Here is a 23,095-nt window from a genome sequence, read left to right as displayed (position 1 = left end):
TGGCATACTTGAATTTATCAACAAAAATTATACAAGATAGGAAATTTGGAAGACCATATGATTATTAGAACAGGATTCTCTAATTTTATAAGCGTTTGATCGTAATATTCAATTGCAGTGAGACATTTTTGCTGCAGTTGATTTGTGTGGTCATTTCTTTATAGAACACATCAAATGTTGGGGTTTTAATAGAGTCAAATTCTACATCCCCTAAAATATTTTACAAATTTAACATATTCATATGTTAAACATATTTAACATATTCTTGGCTTTCAATCGTTTCCTGATTTTCTGCATGTTTTCCGCTTTTCTAGATTTTTTTATTGAATGAAAATATCCTTTGAAAATAAAGCTAGGGCGTATAATCAAGAAGGCATTTCTAAAGAGAATCAAGAGGGCGTTCAGAACACGATAATCGGAAACCGGCATAACCGACGTAAACATTTATTCTAAAAATGGCGTCGCAATTTTCTTCCTGAAAATCAAAAAATTTTCTTCCGCTGCCTTTGCCTACCAATCTCTCCATGGTTGGGAAGTAAGTATTTATAATTATTATAAAGTATATTCCAATTTTTCTAACAGGTGGTCCTAAATCCGTCAAATAGAGCAAGTTACCTGCTACACTATAGCTATATATTTTATATATTTTGAAACTAAGAACATTTGTAATTTCATGTCATACAAGGGACGTGTAACCATTCAAAAACCACATTTATTTAAAAAAAAATTTAGTAATGAGAGTGACAGCGAACACACATTCTTATAACACTTCCTCTGCTGGTCAAATATAGCTAAGTTGCCAGTAAGAGAAACTCAATTTATAAAAGCACTGTGGAATAATTTGGTATGACAAAATTAATAAAACTATTTAAATCTTTACATTTTCCTCAGTAAGCCCTTTCAGCTTTAACATTTGCATGGCAGGCAAAAGGATGGGGGAGCTAGGTGTAGTGAGGTCCTATTTAGTCTGTTTCTTTGCCACAAAGGTAGCTAGGCCACTATCGAAAATATGTTTATGTTTGCGTCCTCCCCCGACGGACTCACTTTTGGTAGTAAAAACCTGAGTTCGGTTCAGGTTATGGAATGTGGAATAATTTGGTATGACAAAATTAATAAAACTATTTAAATCTTTACATTTTCCTCAGTAAGCCCTTTCAGCTTTAACATTTGCATGGCAGGCAAAAGGATGGGGAGCTAGGTGTAGTGAGGTCCTATTTAGTCTGTTTCTTTGCCACAAAGGTTAGGCCACTATCGAAAATATGTTTATGTTTGCGTCCTCCCCCGACGGACTCACTTTTGGTAGTAAAAACCTGAGTTCGGTAAGTTGGGAAAAAAACAAAAAAATTTTTTTTTTGATCCAAACGCAATATATATAAGGTCACAAAGTACGAGGGTGCCGATAAGCCGCATATGCCGTAAAAAATACGGGCATTTTCGGGTGAGTTCGGCGTTTTGAAAAAAATATAAGGATTCGCCTGAAAAAACCCGCATAGGCCCGAATAATGCCCAAAAAAAAAACAAACAAGACACTAATGTGATTCAAAAAAACTATAAAAATTAAAAGAAACTTACTATGTGGTAGTGAAGTTCTTAAAAGAACTTTTTTTGATGGTTTTTGATAAAGTTTACTTTATAAATAACTTATATATAAACTATATTAACTCCTTTCTCTTCAAGCGCCTTCTTCCCAAATATCGTCCGCATGGTTTGTTACAAGGAATTGCATTTCGGGAATGTTCCGGGTGATTTCAGGAAAGTGCGGGCGATTTCGGGGGGCAAACGCCAATTTTATTCGAAAGGCGCCCATATATATGCGGGCGTTTGCGGCTTATCGGCACCCTCTTCACAAAGTTTGGGTTACCCTAACTCTTAAATAGCATGAATGATTTCATGTTTTTCATGAATGTATATTTAGGATTTACTTAGCTATATATATAGAGTCATTGTTTACAGAAAAAAATGAAAATTCGTCTCACAAGAATTCACTGGTGTGGCAATTTCATGCTGCCATGTTTTAGTAATTAGGATAATTTTATGTGATCGACATCAATAGTGTGATGACATGGTCTGCAAACAATGTTGAGTGCTGCTATAATGTTTTTTGGCCCTGGGAACGAATTTACTTGCTCCGATATAAAAATCCTGAGAAAAATATGCCGAACGACCAACTCATTTTTGCAGGGTCTTCAGGACGTGAAAAAACATATTTTTGATGGGTAAATTATATTCAGTGAATATTTCTTTCCTTTCCCAAGTAAATATGACCACATTTGATTTGTTTTTCTAGTTTTCCCAATCTACCTTGGGTGGCACAAGCTCATGCCAAGGAGCAGTAGTTGAAATATGGCATGACAAGTGCATTAATTAAAAGGTTTTTTGTGTGAAGTGTTAAACAAGATGCAATGGTTCTAAATTTATAATATTTAATTTGTATTTTTTTATTTATGTCATTAATGTGCTTTTCCCATTGCATTTTTTGATCAAATGTTACCCCGAGATATTTAACTTTTTTGTACCAGTAATCAGGGAGTTACAAATTCAGTAAGTTGGGGAGTTACGGAAGGCGAGTTGTATAAGTCTACCATTTTAATTTTTGTAAAATTTTCCATTGCTGAAATACCGGAAATATATCTCAAAAACAAAAAGTGCAGCAGTATATAAACTCTACTTATCTCAGATTTTTTTCACAAATATTTAGTTGGTTCTAACTGACTGCTTTCGCAGGGGTTTGCTTTTATTTCAATGGTTATTCAATCATTAAATTTCTTTGTTTTTCATTGGAACAGTGGCCTCATTTCTCACCACTTACACAAGAGTCTGCATTTCGTTTCTAATGATCTTTTAAGATTCTATTTCTTTGTTTTCCACAGTGGTAATTGCAGGCATTCAGTTTTTATAGCCACTTAGGGGCAGTTTCTGTCCCAACCTTTTTTAATTTTATAGTTATTTTTTTTTTTAAATTGCATAAATAGTTATTTGATTGGGTGTCCCTACTCTCCAGTGGAGCATTCAAAGTATTGTTTGTAGAGAAAATATGTTGTGTGAGTAAAAGGATGACCTAAGAAACAAGGGCTTCATCAGACGCACAGGCCTTGTTTCTTATACCACTTTCTGCTTGGGTAGTAAATTGAGCCTTGACAGAATCAAAACAACCCGACCTGGCGTATGCTGTCTGTCATTAATATTGACGTTAAAGTAGTGTTATTGACGTCGCGCCATAACGTCAGATAGATTACCAAATCAGGCATAAGTTTTTTGTCAACAAAGGGAAAAACGATATCAACTTTGCCTGTCACAGCCACACAGACACACTTATTATTATACAGATCCATGAGAATTTGCAAAAAAATTTTTCTTACTTAACTTCTTATAAATTTCTTATTCTAGAATAACTATTACACCACCAAATGTATGTTGCCAACGATTTGTAACCATCATGGGTGGAGGACGGTATTTAAAAAATGACAACACTGCAAAGACTATAAATAAATTCAAAAGGATATTTTCCAAACATGTATCATTAGTTATATTTATTTTTTTATTCATATTTTTACTTTTCGTATTGTATATTACAAATCAAAAACCAAGTTATAAACACACTGAGCATATATATGATGGACATGCTTTACATAATGCACATAACTCGAAATTTCATTATGGAATTGTTATTGATTGTGGAAGCAGTGGTTCAAGAGTTTATATATATTATTGGCCACCCCATTCTGGTGGAAAGGAAGAACTTTTAAAAATGAAACAAATGATAGATGTTGATGGTAATCCAGTCAGACTGAAAATCAAGCCAGGTATATTTGTCCAGATATATTTGATCGTTTTGTGAATTAACTACAACCTGGGTATCTTGTAGATTACTTAATTGAAATAGAAAATTGCAAACTAAAATCTTTGATTCGAAGCTAATTCTGTCAATTCCTTTCAAATTCCTTTTAAATTTAAATTTAACTTAAGACTTCCAGGAAATTTCTCTGTTTGAAGTGCAATGAGGCTAGAAAATACTGGTTAAAGATGAAATAATTAAAGACTCACAAAAAATGTTTGAAGTGCAGTAAGTGTGAAGATAAAATTATTCAACTCGCTTACGATTTCTTTAATCATGTAAAACGTTTAAGCGTGTGTGTTTAGTTTTTATTTTTTATTTTTGTCTTAATTGTAATTTGATGGGTTTTGTAATGCATATTTATCCCAAGCATCTTCTTCTCTGTTCATATATTGATCTTAGTCTGTATACTTTCTCAGCCTCAAATTTCTTTGTTATGGACAGTCATCCAGAACCTTCAGGTACTAAATAGAGGGAGTCCAATTTTAAATTTGTTTTTCTATCTTTTTAGGTATTTCTTCTTTTGCTGACAATCCTTTCAATGCTTCACATTCATTGGCTCCACTTCTGAGGTTTGCAGCACATCATATTCCACACAAGAAACATCAAGAAACTCCTATATATATTCTTGCTACAGCTGGAATGAGAATATTACCAAAAGTCAAACAAAACGCAATATTACATAATTTGAAAGTAAATATTCCAAAAATGTCCGAGTTTTATTTCACAGAGTCGCAGGTAGAAGTTATATCTGGAAAACAAGAAGGTAATTGCATTTACATCATTATCTCTATGTGTGGACGAACGAACGTAAAAATATTTTTTTAAAGATTTTAACGTAGTTAGTTAGAACGTTGTTAATATCTAAAAATCTTTTTTACTTTTTCTTTTCACTGCGGTTGCTATTTGTATTTGAAAATGAAAGTTATCATCACGGTGTTTGATGTTAGTCTTGTAAGAATAACAAGAGAACCATGACAATGTGAAATGTATGGCAACTGTAAATGAGTCGACTGTAGTTTAAAACGATTTGGTATTTTTGGGACTAATTTTATGTTTTTAAGGTATTGTTACTATGGTTAGGACTAAAAAAAATGACGTTCGATCTTCTTTAACTACTTTCTATCTTTTGTTTACTAGAGATTTTCACAAAGACTATATCTTACTTTTGTTGTATCATAAAACACCATCATTCACTTATAGGAATATACCTCTGGATAGCTACAAATTACGTTTTGGGTAGATTTGACCACACTCACGACCTGTCAACGACTGCTGCGAATACTGTTTCTCCTTTTTCACGAAAACAAACTGTCGGAACAATCGAGATTGGTGGAGCCTCTCTTCAAATTGCATACGAGGTTGCACAAAATGTGAGTATGTGTTTGATGTGTTTGATCCAAGCTTCAGATTATTTTTGCAATAACTTATATTGCCCTTACTTGTTGCCATTTATGACATATTTTGAACAAAAAATATACCCCAGTGTAGAGAAAGCAATTGGTCATACCTCTCGTGTTTCTTTTACTTTTAAAAAGTTTAAAACGTACGAGAGCAAAATCGTGCGAACTTTAAACAACGTTTGGCCGTACTTGTATAAAAGTCCAACATCATGTTATACCTCGGGTTCCTCTTAAGGTACAACCTGATACAGGTGTGAAGCTGTAGACCAGTTTTTTTTCTGTTTCAGCAATCTGTACCAGCTGAACTGGGTGCTACTATTAATCTTGGTTGCGATATGCACGCTACTATACATGAGTACAAAATATATGTTACAACATTTTTGGGGTATGGTACCGACCTGGCGAGAAAAAGATATATTCAACATTTATATGATAAAAACAAAGAAAAAATAAGGTAGGAAAATATTGGATTAAAAAAAAATATGACTAAAAATTATCATGTTAAATTCTTTTTATTTTGATTGGTGTAAAAACATCAATTTACAGAAATTTCAGTTTTAGATATATTCAAAAGCTGCATTTTCATTTTAGATCGCATGAATCAATTATTGACGTTTGCTTGCCAACAGATATGGTGGACGAGCAAGAACACAACAAAACGAAGTTTAAAGTTACTGGCAATGGTGACTTCAGTCAATGTCAAAAGGCTTTACAACCGCTTATAAATAGTACAAGTCATTGTCTAAAACCACCTTGTTCATTTAATGGAGTACACCAAACCGAGATAGACTACAGAAATGCAGAATTTTATGGATTTTCGGAGTTCTGGTATTCTTCGAATGATGTTTTGAGAATTGGTGGAAAGTATGATCAAGAAAAGTTAGAAAAAGCTGCCAAGGTATGTTATTGTAATACCTTCAGTTAGCGTTCTTATTTTAAGTGTCTGCTGCTTAGAACAAGAATGGAGAAGGTGAGCTGTTTTGATTTTTGACTAAATTAGGCATGGTTGCCATTTTCAAAGAGTTTGCACTTAATACGGATACTTTATAATATACAAGAAGTTAGCAGGCTACCTTCAATGTATATTGTAAAATTCTACTACAAAAGTTAAAAGAACGAAACTACAATGTCTACAATCTTTTTAGCATTTTTGTCGAACAAAATGGTCGATGTTGAAACGTCATTACGCAATGGGTTTTTATCCAAAAGCAGACGATTTTCGATTCAAGTAATATTAACTATTTTTATTATTTACACTACAACCACAATATTGTGTTAAAAATTTGTTTTATCTGAAATCTTAGCAATACATGAGATGTAATTGCTTTAGTAAAGGTTGGAATTTAGTGTCAGTATAAATTTTTGAAATGTCTGAACATTTGTACTTATATTTTTGGTCATGCATTTTGATTAGAAATCAGTTAAAATTCACACTAAGTTCGCTGCGCAACTAATGGCTATTTTTCAAACAAGATTAAAATTCACACTAAGTTTGCTGCATAACTAATGGCTATTTTTCGAACAAGATTAAAATTCACACTAAGTTTGCTGCATAACTAATGGCTATTTTTCGAACAAGATTCCTTCTTTGTTTGGCTTTTTCTGAATACAATGAGAAGCATCTGCAGTCAACCTTTCCTTAATTTAAATAGATATTATATACAATCCCATTCTTTCTTTTTAAGTGAATCAATTTTTAACCTATAATTTTTAGATACCAATGTTTTAAATCTGCATGGATGACGTCAGTTCTTCATGATGGACTCAACTTTCCCAGACAATTTAAAGGATTAACCACTGTACAACTCATTCATGGAAAGGAAGTGCAATGGACATTGGGTGCTATCCTTTACAGAACCAGATTTATGCCGTTAAGGTAACGACTTTTTTTAACTTTTTTTTTTAATGAACTGACTGTCCAATCAGATGCATACTTGCTGCGTCTTTGATCGCGATGATTGCAAATATTTCTCCCAAACGCTCATTATATAGTACGTTTCAACCTTAAGATTTTCCATACCGTTTTTTTTAACCACAGAGATATGAAGCTGGAAGACAAAAATACAGTAAAAGCACAGCAATATGGTGGCTTATGGATTATCTTTCGTGAAGGTTTTTATCCCATCTTATTTATATGTGCCGCGATAGCTGTTGTGTTTCTTGTTGTATACTGTCGAAAGATACGCAAATTCAGCAGGACGTCAGCAGTTTACAGTGGTTCAAGAAACTTTGACGTCACTGTGTTACCTGTGACCAGTAACGTTCCTTACGATGTAAGGTACGAGATGTGATAAAAACAGTTTTCAAGTTGTCTGCAATAAATAGAATAGCTCTCCGATTCACAAGAATATAATATATATAAAAAAATTGAAAGTCTCTTTTTTAAAAATGCATGTGTATTTTCTAGCCTGGGTTGTCTCCTATTTAGATTGGCTTTTATTAACAGTGCTTTTTTTGTAGCATTGAAATTCAGTTATTGGGGCGACAGTATCTCCTACAATAAATAGGGTAGCCAGTAATGCATGAAATCCTGAAACTCTTTGAAATAGAATTTACTTTATTCCAGGAAAGCAACAAGGCACAAAAGTTAAGGCGAATTTAAAAATCTGCGGTAATTAAATGCTCTTGATGGATATGTGACATAATTATACAGGACATTAAGAAAGTTACTAGTTAATTTAAATTATAATTAAAGTTTAAAAATATATTCTAGCAATTTCAATACAAAAATCACGCGCATTTGCTCCTTGTTTAATTAACGCAAAAAAGAAAATTAGTATCATTCTGATAAGGTCAATTCACCTACTATGATTAAGACAGCCTGTCAGCAGAATAAAAAAGCGGCTGATAACAAAAACATTTTGAAGACAATAAGCGAAACTTGTTGTCACACTCATTCTCAAAAAAAAAAAAAATATATTTCTTGATTCGCGTTATTTAAATGATTTTTGTATAAATGATGGATATTTTTACTCACGTCGACACGCCTTAATTCCACGATATTGACAATTTCCCAAATATTATGTTCAAGTGAACGTGCTACTCTAGTATCTATTTCAGGTCGACAATAAACTATGTTTATACTTACCAACCTTAATTTCAGCACTTTCATAGTTTTAATAGATCACAATGAAAATCAATATAGTTGTCAAGCATTCTGTGCTTATCAGAAAATACACCAACTCGGCTCCATGAACGTGACGTAAAGGAGACGAAAAAGGTCTGGAAACGAGTTGGTAGCATCATACTGATAGTATTGCGCAATCGGATATACAGAAGCATGGTTAGTTGCGTGCCGTAACATACATTCCTCACTTCAATATGATGTCATGCGAGGGAGTATAAATAATTTGCATGCGGAGTTGCAAATCACTCTGTAAGCATAGAATCACTTCCGTAATACTATGAAATCAAATAACATGTGCTTTCAATTCCGCCAACGCTTTTAATTTTTTCATGTGAAGTAAGACTCTTCAGGTTGCTCACACACGCCAACCTTTTTCCCAGGGCATTTTGCCTTGTTGACTTTGTAATAAGGGCTCAGGGGTGACAAGATACTGGGGGCGATGTTGGAGTGTGAGCAACCTGCAATGTAGTATTCAATGCAAATTTTGATTGCATTGCAAAAAAACGTTTTACATGACTTACGTGTCAACGTTTTATTTTGCGCAATCAACAATATTAATTTTTCGCTGAGTTTTAATTCCGTGATTTAAAAAGCAGGACTTCCACTTTTAATAATACTGTATTTCTCTTCCTTCTAAGCGCTTCTTTTTTTATAAGAAAGAATGAACGAATGAATAAATAAATAAATAAATACAGTTTTCATAGATATATAAGAACCGCAAAAGTTTGGCTTCGTCATGAAGTGTTCTTCTTTTTTACTTGCTTAGCCTAAAAGTGTTCTTATGTTGTTCTCATTTTGAGCATTACTTATTTTACAATCAATTTTGCAAATCCTTGTGACCTAATAGTAAAGTTTAATACAAGTTGGGCAAAATTGGAACAATTAATTTGCGAAAATTTCGCGAAAAAAGGTGGAACCACCAAATAACAGATAATTTGACCATATATTTATTAGAACCGCCCCAAAGGTAATTTTCAGTAGGTTTGAGAAGTGAAGTCTTTAAAACAGGAATACAAAAAGAAGTGTCAAAGTATCGACCTTTTCCCACTCCCGCCTCTTCTTGATAAGTTCCACCCATACAATCAGGTTACCAGAGTAGTTGCTACTCGACAAACAAAAGCATATGCTAAATGATAATCAGATGACATGGTTACAATAAAATGCACACGAAGTTAAAACCTGCTTTTGCGTTGTCACGAAAAACAGAAGGGTGGATTGATTTGTCATTAGAAATCACTTCTGATATGTTGAACAAACAAACATCCAATTTTTAATCAGACTTTTTCACCGAGTTTGTGAAGTTTTCAATAACCAAAAACATTACCCGAAATTAGTGAACCAGATTAAGAAGATGATAAATAATTGCAAACTCGAAAAACCATGGGAATATACAACACTTTCCCAAGTCATCGTTGTCAAATCTGTTTATCATGAAACGTATCTTCTGTGCTCTAAGCAACCGAATGCCAACAACGCATGCGCGTCAACTAAAACAACGATATTGGTTAATTTGATCGAGTTAAATATTGACATGAAGCTTCTATGACTTGTCAAGCTGCTTTCAACATTAAAAATAAGAAAATATGGGAAAGTTCGCTTACACGCACAAGAAAAACAGTAGAATCAGGTAAGAGTCATTTGTATCGTCACTTTGTTGTTGTCATTAACATTATTTAACATTATTATTATTATTATTACTATTATCATTATTATTCGGAATATTTATACAGGATCCTGTGCTCTAAATGTATACATTATTAAGTATACACCGGCAATGCCTATCCAATTTCTTACACATGGCATGTGTTGACCCTTAACTGTGGTAATGGCACTTGCTAAACATACCTGCGCTATGGACTGAACCACAGACCTTGTGATAACCACTAGGGTACGCGCCACTCTGTTTTATAGTTGCAAAAATCGGATTTAATTTTCGTTAATTTTCAGGATGATTTTTGTGTGAAACGAGAAGGATAAATCTGTACAATGTGCGGATAAAAAGATCCAAATACTATTTCAACTCCCATACTATTACACATGAACATTGTCTCAATTCAAAATAAGTTTAGAGCATTTTTTTACGTAAACGCAAATTGTTTTTCTAATTCTTGATTGTCATAAAATTCGTTGGAGATGGTAAAACTTTCACTTACTTACTTTAACGTCACGACCTAGTTGTTATATAAAAGATAAATTCATATACGTCAATCGTCATCGTCGGAATTACTGAAATATATACTACGATAACTTTCACATGTGAATTGTCAAAAAGTCATACCATAGAAGAAAAGAGTATCAATGACATCTTTAGAAAATACATTATTTATATGGCTAGATTTTTCTGTTCGATCGGGCCTGTATTATAACCTTTTTATTTACATATTGCCTAGGAAGCCTTTTGGTAACAAACATGCCATGCATTAAGGTAACCAACAAGGTAGCAATAGTCAGTATAAAACAACAGATACCACCTCAGGATAATAACCCCCACAATTAATTTCGCAATGTTCAATTTTCAGTTCTTCTATAACCTTAAATCCTATTACAACAGCGGAAGGTCAATGATTTTCAAAATTAAACCACATCTAACGTCCATATGCACTTTACAGCAAATCGAAGTCAAAATTATCCACTAAATTATTCTTGATGCATTTAAAGCAAGGAGATAAAACTTGAGCCTGTAAACTGCCTGCTCTAACATCTAACTAAAATAGCCCTAAACAATTGAGTGTCTACAGGAAAATATTGTTAAATTTTTCACCCGTCAACTTTTAATACGGCTTGGTTTCCACATCGAACGTCATAGACAACAGCAGCCAACTTCTGCTTCAGTTTACAACAGCTTGCTGAAGTAAAGTATGCGTTATTATCAGCAGCTGCTTTTAAATGTGTGGCGCAGTCTCTGTGTTTGTTTTTATTCGCCGTTGATTCTTACGTTGCATCTCATACATAACTGTTAATTTCGACCTCTGGTTTATCTTTCGTAATTTTATATATACTGGGAAAATAAATTTTTTAACTTGATGTGGTATGTTAAAACTTGCCCTATAAAGTATTCTAATAAAATCGCAATAAATTCAATAAAACACAAGCTACTGGTAAAAGTCTTTGGTAAAAAAAACTAAAGTTGTCTAAAATAAAAATGAAACAAAGATATGTTTAAAAATAAATATTTCTTATTTTAAAATAGAAAAGATGTGTTGGGTGACCTGTCATCAAAATGACGTTAATTTGACGTCTTGTCAACATTAATGATGCAATAGAAAAAAACTTGACAACTGAAACTCGCCATTCCGTCTCAAATTTAACATCTTCCTCTTTCATTCCTTCAGTTATGTCTATTTAAAATTTTTAAACGTTGACACGCTTTTTGATGAACATGAAGGTAAAAAAATGGTGAATTAAACACTCATCACACTAGACTTTAAAGATCGCTCATTTCACACTTTTTTAACATAACTTAAAAAGGATCTTTCCCAGTACAAAAGTTAGTCAAAGGTATTGTAATTTTTATTCTTTACAGCTTCACAAAACATGCTGAATGCAAAATGAAATCATCCCTAACACGTCCCATTTGAATTGTAACACCCCTAAATCCCTGGAGAAAATTTAACGTCCTATATTATCGTTCCCATCAGCAATAATTATTATCCTACCTGTTTTGACCTATCAAACAATGCATATGTTGCAAATCCTGAGATCCAAAATAATTGTAAGATATTTATAGGAGTAAGAGGGAATTGAAGAACGATTGATTACAACAAGTGTTTAAATCACAACGCTCTTCTCGATTTATTTTCAATTTCAGTCGAAAGATGGGTGTATGTTTAAGTGCTGTTGTGTCCATTAAAATTAATTTAGGCCAACCAAAAGAAAGTAAGCAATGATTTTTGTAATGAAATACAAAAAACAGAATTATAACGATGAGATAGCAAATGTGTGTGTGACCCGCTTTAAAACCACTGGTTTCATGCTAAGCTAATGCCTAAGCTCAGAGACGTTAATTATAACTTTTTAGCTGACTAAATAAAAATCAGTAGCTTAAGAAGTGGATTAACAGTGAGGTTATGAATAAAATTTTTGATTTTCGGCCCACTGGTTAGTTTAGCGACAAACGAGAAGCCGAGATGTTAAACGTTTGAAACTAATAAAACTTTCAAAACCTTTGTTGTACAGTTTTTAAAAAAATGGAAGATAATATATTTTTTTGCTGACACATTATTTTATAAAGTAGTAAATAGTAGATTTCATAGAAAATTGATATTATCTTAAAAAGCATTTCCAAAGAATGTATCAATTAAACCAACATTTTTTTTTGTTATTGCAATTTTTTTTAGCTAGCTTTTCTTTGCATTTCCTTTCCTATTTTTGCGAGAAATAACTTTCACGATCGGTGATAGCCTGATTATTATTATTATTTTTATTATTATTTTTTGATTTGATTCAGAAAGTCAAACTATATATACAAAGAAAACAGTATATTTTTTGCTTTTGTCTTTCAATAAACATGTAACCACCTAAAATAAGGATAATTTTTTTTCTCGATAAACGATATTATAAGATAAAATAAAATCGCGAGATTTTAATTTTCAAAAAGTATATTTTAACATAACTTCATAAATATTCGCGGGAGCTAACTTGTCATTTTGTCCGAAAATTCTAGAAATTCCTTTCGCGAAAAGGTTCTTTCTTTAAAGTCGCTTACTGAATTCGTAAAGCTTCGTTATAGCATTGAAGATAAAAAAATCAGGCTATAACCTTTGTTAGCTCATGTCTTGGCAACTAAAAATCTCTTAGCTTTTTTTAATTTGCGGATAAGTTTGAAGAACAGTTCACAAATTATGTCGCAAAGGCATGTAGTATAGTTACAGCGATGGGCTTTTTCATGCGTCGACGCGTTTTAAAAGTTTCTCGGAATTTATCCTGAACAAAAATATTACCAAAAGCCTTTGGATATCTGTTCACCTAAAAAAAATCCAACAGTAGTTGTCATGTTAAAAACACAGCCTACAGTGTGTTGTTACAAAGTTCATGGTGAGCAAAGCAAAAAAACAAACTATAAAACTTGCTCAAGTTTATATTGTTTATATCCCTGATATGTTAGGACTAGTTGTCACATTTCAAAGGTTGGTCCCACAAGTACTAATATAGACGATTATTCGATTATTTGGTTAGATTTCAATTCTTCAAATGTGTTAATTGTTGCTGATGTCAGCGTGGTCATTTTAGTGCATTATTCTGTAAAGCGGACATGTTTGAAAGTGTGATTAGCTCATTTTAAACGCTACTTACCTAACCTAAGCATCTCAAAAAGTAGCAACCTACAAGCTACGGAGGATTCGCGACATCATGTTATTTGCTAACTTTGTAAAATGATTAATAAAGTGCCACTGTCGCAAACATTTTATTAGCGGTTGTAGCTACCTAACTGGATTTATAAAAAATGATAAATATTTTGTGGAGATAACACAAAAGGAAACAATAATAAGGATAAAAAGCTCTTATACCAGAGAAAAATTAAAACCTTGGCCGAAGTGAATAAATAAATACAACTAGCTAGCTTGCTAGTTGTTTGGCTGCTCCACGTAATCTACATTTGAAGCCAAAGACCTATAATTAAAGGATATAGACATACCTCAAAAAAGAAATGAAACGTGTTACATACTTCCATGTTAAAACATAGAAGTATTTCTATAAATGCAAAGTATTTTAAAAAGAAACAGGTTAAAAAAGATCTAACGCTATCACTTCAAAGCAAGAAAGACTTTTGTTATAGATTTCATCTCCGCATGTCAAGGGCACGTAATTTATCAAGGTTTACGTTTGGCCGACAACCAGAAAAAAGGTGTCAAAGAGGACTAGCTGTATTTGCCATGGAAAATGACTTACAGACCCCTTTTAAGATTTATTGTTCTTTTCATCATAAAACTGTTTTTGTTAGTTTCGAAGTGACTGAATATTTTTTCCTATAAATGCATTTTAAATTTCTTGTCAAAGCTTAGTAAAGGGTTTTGATTGGCTTAGTTATCTTTTATAAAAAAAATTTGTCAGACGTATCTTTACCTTGACGCATTAGCATTTATTTTTTATCTAAATGAAGTACTTTGGTGTTTCTCGGTAAAAAACACTATAACCTGAAATTCTAAAATAAGGCTGTGTGGTTTTTAATTGAATTTCCGCGCCCGAAGGCGTAGGAAATTCTTTAAAACCGTCGTTTTTTTCTTTTAGAGCATTTTTTGAGAAAAAATCGACCCTGGGATTTCACGTTGGTCCGTCACAGATGTAAACTTCGTACCCAAGCTCCTTAACTACTGGGAAGTCTAGTATTGACGCTTCAGGCCAAAATTGGTATTTGTTTTCGACAAAATTTGGCACAGTTAACAAAAAAAGTATGCTGAACATAATGGTGGCATAATAATTTTGAGTTTTGTCACCTAAATGTCATTTTAGGCCAAAATTGGTCCAAAAATTAGAACTACTTTATTTTCAACAAAATTTGGAACAGTTAACAAATAAAGTATGCTGAACATGATGGTGACATCAAAATTTTGATTTCTTGTTACCTAAATGTCATTTTAGGCCAAAATTGGTCCAAAAATTAAAACTACTTTATTTTTGACAAATTTTGGCACAATTAACAAAAAAAGTATGGTGAACATGATGGTGACATCAAAATTTCGGTTTTTTGCCACCTTAAATGTCATTTTAGGCCAAAATTGGTCCAAAAATTAAAACTACTTCATTTTCAACAAAAATTGGCAAAGTTAACAAAAAAAGTATGCTGACATAATGGTGACATCAAAATTTTAATTTTTGTCACCTAAATGCCATTTTAGGCCAAAATTGGTCCAAAAATTAAAACTACTTCATTTCCAACAAAAATTGGCAAAGTTAACAAAAAAAGTATGCTGAACATAATGGTGACATCAAAATTTTGATTTTTGTCACCTAAATGCCATTTTAGACCAAAATTAGTCCAAAAATTAAAACCACTTCATTTTCGGCTAAATCTGGCACGGTTAACAAATAAAGTATGCTGAAAATAATGATGGTACAAAAGTTTGATTTTTTGTCACCTAAATGTCATTTCAGGCCAAAATTTATCCAAAAATTAAAACTGCTTTATTTTCGACAAAAATTGACACAGTTAATAAAAAAAGTATGCTGAAAATGATGGTTACATCAAAATTTTGATTTTTTGTCAACTAATGCCGTTTAAGACCATAAACGTCTCAATCGCAAGACTTTCAACCATGAATGATAGGCTGTATTTTTTGTTAGCAATTTCTTTTAAAATGTGAGTTTATTATGACACGTTTCGTTTTGTTTGCGTTTGTTGTAAGATATAATGTCACTGATGGGCTTTATCTTCAGAGGTTCATGCACCAAGCCCCTTCGAATGTTTGGCACAATAACACAACGAATTAGCAGGTTTTCATCAAATATTTTGGTAGCGCGCGGAAATTCTTAGAGCGCCCAGGGCTTCTTGTTATGATTCGTTACAAAAGTAGCATAAAAGAACACAGTAGCTTTGTATACTTCTAAAATGATTGAAGCATAAAGTAAAAAAGGCATGTACTTATTAAGTTCTGAAAATCAGCGTATAAAAGACTCTACATCAAGGGTAAATGATTTTTTTTAGACAGATTATATAATTTAAAAATATTTTTCTTAATTGATTTGAATTAATTTGAGATGTGACTATGACTAGTAGTTTCAAGGAAAAGTCGCTGAAAAAAACACAAAATGTGGTAAGTAACACAATAAAAGCTTTTCTGTAAACGTTTTGTTATTAACGTAACCATATTGACTTGGCGAAAGGTCTACAGGCTACACAGGTTAAACATTATTCTACCTAATCTCAGTACATTGCCTTACAGTCGCTAGCTAAACAGAGAAATGAAAGGCACGTTGCGTACATAGTTGCTGTAAAAAATTGACAGAAAGATTTTTTTTGCATATTTTCTTCTCCCATAGTAAAATAAGAATACACACAAGACAGACACTAGGCATCGTTATCTGTATTATGGTATAGCAACAGTCTGGAAGCGCTATACCACTTTTGCCCTGATCAATAACATTATCAACATTTCGAATTATAATCATCACAAACTTGATGTGTACCTTAATTCATCGTGCATATTTGCAAACACCTAGATTTATGGCACATTGAATTTTCATACACTCTTTACTAGTAATATACAAGAACTTTGTGCACACCTCAACGTGGTGGAAATCTTTCAAACTAAGGGTTTAAAAAATTTTATGTTTTGTTTTTATATAAACAGATCACTTTGCATGACTGATTGACGCTTAAAAGTTTTTTTAATCTTAGATTTACAGCAATTAATTGTCAATGGGGAAAAATATTATTCCAGATTCGCAAAAAAAGCATCTGCGCGCAACCAATTGTTTGGGAAATGGCCCTGTGTGCGAACATGAATTATGCTATTTTATACTAGTTCCGAACTAAAAGAAATATTTTACTGAAGGGATATATATGTTATATTCTTTTCTTTGATTGCATTTTCTTTTTTTCATTCCAAAGTAACTACACTTATTCACAAGTTTAGGTTACTACTTTAATAAAAAGAAAGTTGAAATAAAGTTATCTGCAATAGGGGTGAGCTGATTTTTTCAAGAATATCAAATAAACGTCGCATGATTGTGGACTAATATAAAAAAATTAAGGTCTAACAACATTGGTAATATTTTGTGCTCTGTCCTTAATCAACATCGGGAGATAGGCTTATGCGTTTTTTAATTGTTGACGTAAACGTAAATATGTTTTATCTGCGATTAGATATAATATAGGCAACAGGTTAGATTTTTCTGAAATTTCCTTTTGTGACAAGAGAATGTAAGTTCTGCTTCACACGATATATATTCCCAAGTGGCTGCTACAAAAGACGTTTCTTCACTTTTAGCCATTTAGAATCATATTTAGGCGTCAACATCAACATCGTCTATTACTACTATTCTAATGCACAATCAAGCAGACCACTATGGATCAAGATTATTCTTTCACAATTTTTGTATACAACTATTTTTCAATGTATTCTAATTATTTCTATTTATCAATTAGTCAGTCAATGCGGTTGACGTAAGTCGCTACATTCTAAAGACAGTTTTGTGAGTTTATAACGTTCCCCTGCATGGTACAAAAACTCAAAGATTCTAAAAGAAGCAGCCGTAGCAAATTTGAAGATTTGAATTCTTGAACTCCTGTCATTGATATGGTAAGCCTGATACAACTGCACGTACATCGTCTTTATTCGATTACATTATGGCTCCATTGAACGGATGTTAAAAATGGATAAGGGTCTAGTTCTGTATACATTTCATCTTTTTTATATTTAGGCACTAAGGTATATAAAACAAGGTAAAAGTTAAAATCCGAAGACCTTCGCACGATGTGATAGTTACAAAGAGGGCGGTGTTTTGAAAGAAGTTGTACGCCCTTTCTCATGTAGTTGTTTGGCGAGATTAAGACAAATGTTTTCCCGCCTGATATAGTGCATACAAATTTTAAATTACCAAAATGCATGTATCATTAAACTGATGCTGATTCTAATGTCTTTTCAAGTTTAATGATGCAATAGAAAGAGCTAGTAAATGAAATATGATAACTAAAATTTACAATTCTGCCTCAAGTTTTACATCTCTCTCTTCCACTTAACTTCTTTTAATCGCATCTTCCACTTTTATATTTTAAATGCATATCTCTACATTTAATTGCCGATAATTAACTGAGATCGCTTCAGAATTTGAAACAAAATGATGTTTGCCTTTTACAACAGAGATAGGTGACCTTGGCGGCCTTGTGGTAGAGCCTTTGCCTCCAGTGCGAAAGATGTTGCGTTCAAACCCCGACCAAGTCATGCCAGAGACTATAAAAGTGTGAATCGATCCTTTCTACTTGACGTTCAGTATGAGAATAGGATTGATATCTTGGTGGTTGTCTAGTTGAGCGGCTGATGTGCTTGCACGCCTTCCGTAGCTCAAATAGGAGCTTTAAATGCACTAGTACCCCTTCGCAGGGGCCTCATTGATAATAGTTCCTATAGAAATTGAAGAGGCTATCCTGGCTAGATAATAATAATCTTATTCTAATCATAAGTGCGGCCGTTGCATTCTATACGCTATTTACTCGACTTACACTTAAAAGTCAAATTAAACGTTGCGCAGCGCTGACTACAAAATATTGACTACCAATGGCATTTTTTAATTCGAAAATATAGCAAAAAAACTTCCCTTGTTTAAAATTTTCTATTCATTGTCATCTCTTAGCTTCTGTCTGTGACTTTTGCAAAGTGGATAAATTTTTTTGATAAAGTCTATAAAACATCGCCTATAAATTTGGTCTGTAAATTACCAAACTTTAACGTTAAAATAGTATTGACGTCAAAGGAAAGTATATTAAGATTAGAGAAGCCATTGCATTGCACTTTTTAATTTAAGGCTAAATAACTTGGAAACGGATGGAAGTAACTGACGTCATCTCCTGCGTGGGTAAATAGGGACTACCTGGGACCAATTTGGGTAAGTTTCCCAAACCTGGATCCCCGAATCCGTTTCGGAATGGACGGGTTGATGACGTCATCACAAAACCTTTAAACCTTGATATCTCTGCAACCGTTTGTCAAAAGAACATGACCCTATACATTTTCTTGATCAGCATTTCAAGATCTATACGATGAAGGCAACAGGTATACATATTCCTGAAAAAATTTTTTTGTGTTTTCACAGGTCTCTGCTGATGTCTGCAAAATTTAAATGACGGTTGTTTTTCTCTGTTATCCTGCCTAAGTGGATTTTTCCACGGGCCTTATCGACTAGTTATATTAATAATACTGGTATTTTGTCTTTCTCTGCGTAAAATGACACAATTTTATAGCTGTGATACGGACGCACGAAATTCGATATTGAAAGGCGCGTGAACCATAACATACCATAGCATTTATACACATTTTTCTTTTCAACCTTGATAATTTATTCATCAAGGTCAAGCTGATTTGTCACGGAAGTGCCAATAACATTTTACCATCTCGAATATGACTTTGTAAATAATCACTTTTTAAACTTTCTAAAGTAAAAAGAATATTTGTGTTGAATTTAAACTCGTGTTAAGTGAAAGTTTAACGTAGTGTGTTTTAAACTTTTGTTGGACTTAATTGAAACCCGACTAGTTACTTCTTCGCTTCCATTCTTTTTAAAATTTGATCACTGTTATCTCACTGTTGTTATTGTAGCATCACTTGGACTTAGGGATTTGTATTTCTGCAAGAATCCTCTCGTATTTGTATAATACTGCCTAACCACTTTCCTTAAATTTCGGTATGTTGCCTGTCCAATTTTTTGTTTTTCACATATTACTTTGTAATTTAGATTGTTCGTGGTGAATAGGGTTGGGGAAATACACACAAAGGATTACATAATTTTCTTTGATGGTGTTGATTATAAATATGCATAGTGTTATAATCCATGGGCACAAATTGACTTTTATTACTTCGATTGGTGAAATAGTAGCGTTAAAAAAACGGACATAACAGACATTCTTGTTTACTTTGCTGTCAATATTTTTGTTTACTTTGCAGGTGATAATAGCGGTCAAATCGTGCATCAAAGCACAACAAATAAGTTAGCTAATAATATTAAACAAATCACATGAAAGATATTGCTTGGGATGACTAGACGCAAAAGGTGAATTCACAAAATTATATTATGCATAAAAAAATAATGCATGTTATTTGTCCAGACGTTTTAGCATAGCAATAAAATATAGTTAAAGCTCTGTTTGTTGAATTAAACAAATCAGAGGGACAAAAAATCCAATTAAAATTATTAGGGTGCCTTAGGAGACACATTCAAAAGTCAGCGGCCACATGGTTCATCTAATCATAGTATATGCTCCGCAAGTTCACCTTAAGTGAAAACTGTTTTGCGCAAGAAATCGTTTTTCAGGGTTTTTTTTAATTAATTATTAATTCTTTCAATATCTTAAGAAAATCTTTTATTTTACAGATCATTTTTGTAGCTTAGTTAAATTCTTACTGTTAACACGGGACTTTCCCTTAGCATCATAGCCCAGCAAAGTTTTAAATCATACAGAAAGAAAAAAAAACGCTACCCTTAAGTTACACTAAGCCTGTACTATTAGTATTACCAGCCAGTCAGCGCATCTTTTATGTTTTTCTTCGGTGCACTGTCCAACATTGTAACCTTGATATAAGATCGTGAGTAATGTGTTGTTTTTCATTGCTGCCTACTGATGTTATATGTCTTAAAACTGATGTGTTTCAGCCGTTTGCATCGACAGTTTATTGTTAATCATTATGACGTCATCCAAAATTTATAATGGTTCTGTGCTCTTCAAATAAGGATATTCAGATAGAATATTAAATTATCATTACAAAAATGAAGTTCTTAGAGCAATGTAATATTCTGGTTGAAGCTCGGCTATATAAAGGGTTTGACCGTAACTTTAAGTTCGGAATTGAGGCACTTAACGAACAGAAATATTTACGAAATTAAGTAATTTGTTCTACCTTTTTTTTGCTAATGAGCTTAGGGATAAGAATCATTTTTAGTATCGACCTCTTTAATTGATTTTGGCATAATTAGGAAATTCGGGAAAGGCCTAATATACATATGATGTTTATTGAATAATAAATAACTTTCTTTTTTTCTTAAAGATCCCCTTAAATATAGGGACCTATGTTGTTGATTTGCCATCAAGTAAATCATGGTGATAAGTAAAAATCATGGCGAATAAACATAAAAAAGGATCCACGTTGTCAATTAAAATAAGAAGGAGCGCATGATTCAGTCGAAGTTTGGGACTGAACTCTCGAAGTTCGTAAAACCTAGGAGGACATCAATAAGTTCTTCAAGGAGAGGGAATTTTGTAATTTTTACAGTTCGCTGTAGTTAGAGATAATGTTACATTGTGAAAATTGTAGTTAAGTTAATTCTGATTCAGAAAATTCTCCCTCATTATGTTTTTGCTTTTCACTAAAAGAGTAATCACATCAAAAATCATCAACTATACTAACTTGGTCCAGATATAATTTGTTATTCATCTGCTTTACCAACAGCTTTTAAGTAATATGAGTCAACAGAAAAACATGATGCTAGCCGGTGACGTTATAAAACGTTGCTTGTTAAACGCATGCTGTGATAGGATTTAATGTTCCCAGCTTTTCGCAACAAGATTAAAACTCTTGAATGTGTTGTCTGATTTTTGGACGAATTGCGACTCATTAAAATATTAATTGAGTGTTCTTTAAATCGTAGGTAATTGGTTTTAAAATGAATTTCACAAATTGTGGTTTAGATAGGGTTACGCATGCAACTTTCTTCAAAAAAAATATTTTTTACCCTTTTAAAATTGATTCGGATATCCTTCACTGCTAATTCGAAGCAATTGTGTTTTTAGATAAAATTTCTGAGAAAATAGGGTTCTTACTTTCTTACTCATTTAAAGAGAATTATAATTCTAGCATGCTTGACCCAATTTCGTTAGATCTATGAAAAAGCGCAAGCTGTTAAGAAGCAAATAGTCCTGGTGACGAGGTTGATTATTCTTGTTGCTTAACCATTTTTTAATGACGTTAGAACTGTGATATTCCACGCCTAAAAGTGCTATTTCATATTTTTTAATGTTTCCGAACCCAAATGCACACAACATCTCTTTAATAATAGCCGTAAGCCGTCTGTCTTTTAGTGCGTCTATTTGTATTTATGTTACGGAAACACAAAATGCGATATATAAAGGGCGGACAACCCCGTGGATTTTTCCACGCGTTAACGACTACTCTTTTTAATAATAGCCGTTTTTTTTCTGTCTGTCTGCGAGAAAAACGTCGTGTTACGGAAACACGAAATGAGTTACATAAAGGACGGGCGACCCCGTAAAATGATCCGCTGGTAACCGACTAGTCTCTTTATTAATAGCCGTATTCTGTCTTTTTCTGCTCAAAATGGTACCTCACGTAGCGAGACACGCGAAATGGTGTCCATAAGGGGCGGCCGAACCCGTGGACTTATCTACGCGCAACCGACTAGTCTCTTTAATAATAACCATCGTGTGTCTGTTTGTCTATTTGTTATGGAAAAACGAAATGCCATACATAAAGGACGAGCGACCCTGTGGATTTTTTCACGGGTTGATTACTAGTTTCTATAATAATAGCCGCATTTTTTCTGCCTCTGCGCAATGTAGTACCTCAAATAGCGAGACACACTAAATGTGGTATATAAAGGACGGGCGAACCCTTGAGATTATTTACGGGCCACCGACTATCTATATTGTAATACCCATATACGTCTGCTGTAACACAAAATAGTACCGCAAGTAACGAGACGCATGCAATGGTGTCAAGAGAGGACGTTTTTTAGTCTTTTTTGTCTAATTCGTGGATTGTTACATTGATGGTATTAGATGGTTAAATAATTGGAATGCCATTTAAAGTATTCTAATATTATCTAATCAAATATCGATAAAAATGTTTGCCAAATACTAGGTTTTCGACAACCGGATTTTTCAACAAAATAGCTGACGTCGGGGAAAATTATTGCTGAAAGTCATTATTTAAAGGATGGGGCAGTTATAATTCATTCCAAGTTTTATGACTTACAACTTGTCGCGAGGGAAGGTATTGGTGTTCTCTGTCACTCCTTCGTTACTCGCCTCTGTTAACCCGCCATAAAGAGTAAGAATAGTTCAAA

General features: G+C 33.1%; 1 protein-coding gene across 1 annotated transcript; it reads left to right on the top strand.

The window, feature by feature from the left end:
* The first annotated feature begins 398 nt into the window (after positions 1-398).
* On the top strand, positions 399-7,627 carry LOC130644271 (ectonucleoside triphosphate diphosphohydrolase 7-like). Its single transcript, XM_057449808.1, has 9 exons — positions 399-535; positions 3,388-3,803; positions 4,347-4,601; positions 5,039-5,208; positions 5,526-5,692; positions 5,830-6,136; positions 6,384-6,466; positions 6,953-7,114; positions 7,277-7,627. The coding sequence occupies exons 1-9, from the start codon at positions 525-527 to the stop codon at positions 7,527-7,529; spliced, it is 1,824 nt and encodes a 607-aa protein (XP_057305791.1). The 5' UTR covers positions 399-524; the 3' UTR covers positions 7,530-7,627.
* The last annotated feature ends 15,468 nt before the right edge of the window (positions 7,628-23,095 follow it).

The sequence above is a fragment of the Hydractinia symbiolongicarpus genome, chromosome 5, assembly GCF_029227915.1.
Source record: "Hydractinia symbiolongicarpus strain clone_291-10 chromosome 5, HSymV2.1, whole genome shotgun sequence".
Lineage (NCBI taxonomy): Eukaryota > Metazoa > Cnidaria > Hydrozoa > Anthoathecata > Hydractiniidae > Hydractinia > Hydractinia symbiolongicarpus.
Note: the sequence above shows the minus strand (reverse complement) of the source record. Positions and strands in the feature narration are given on the sequence as shown.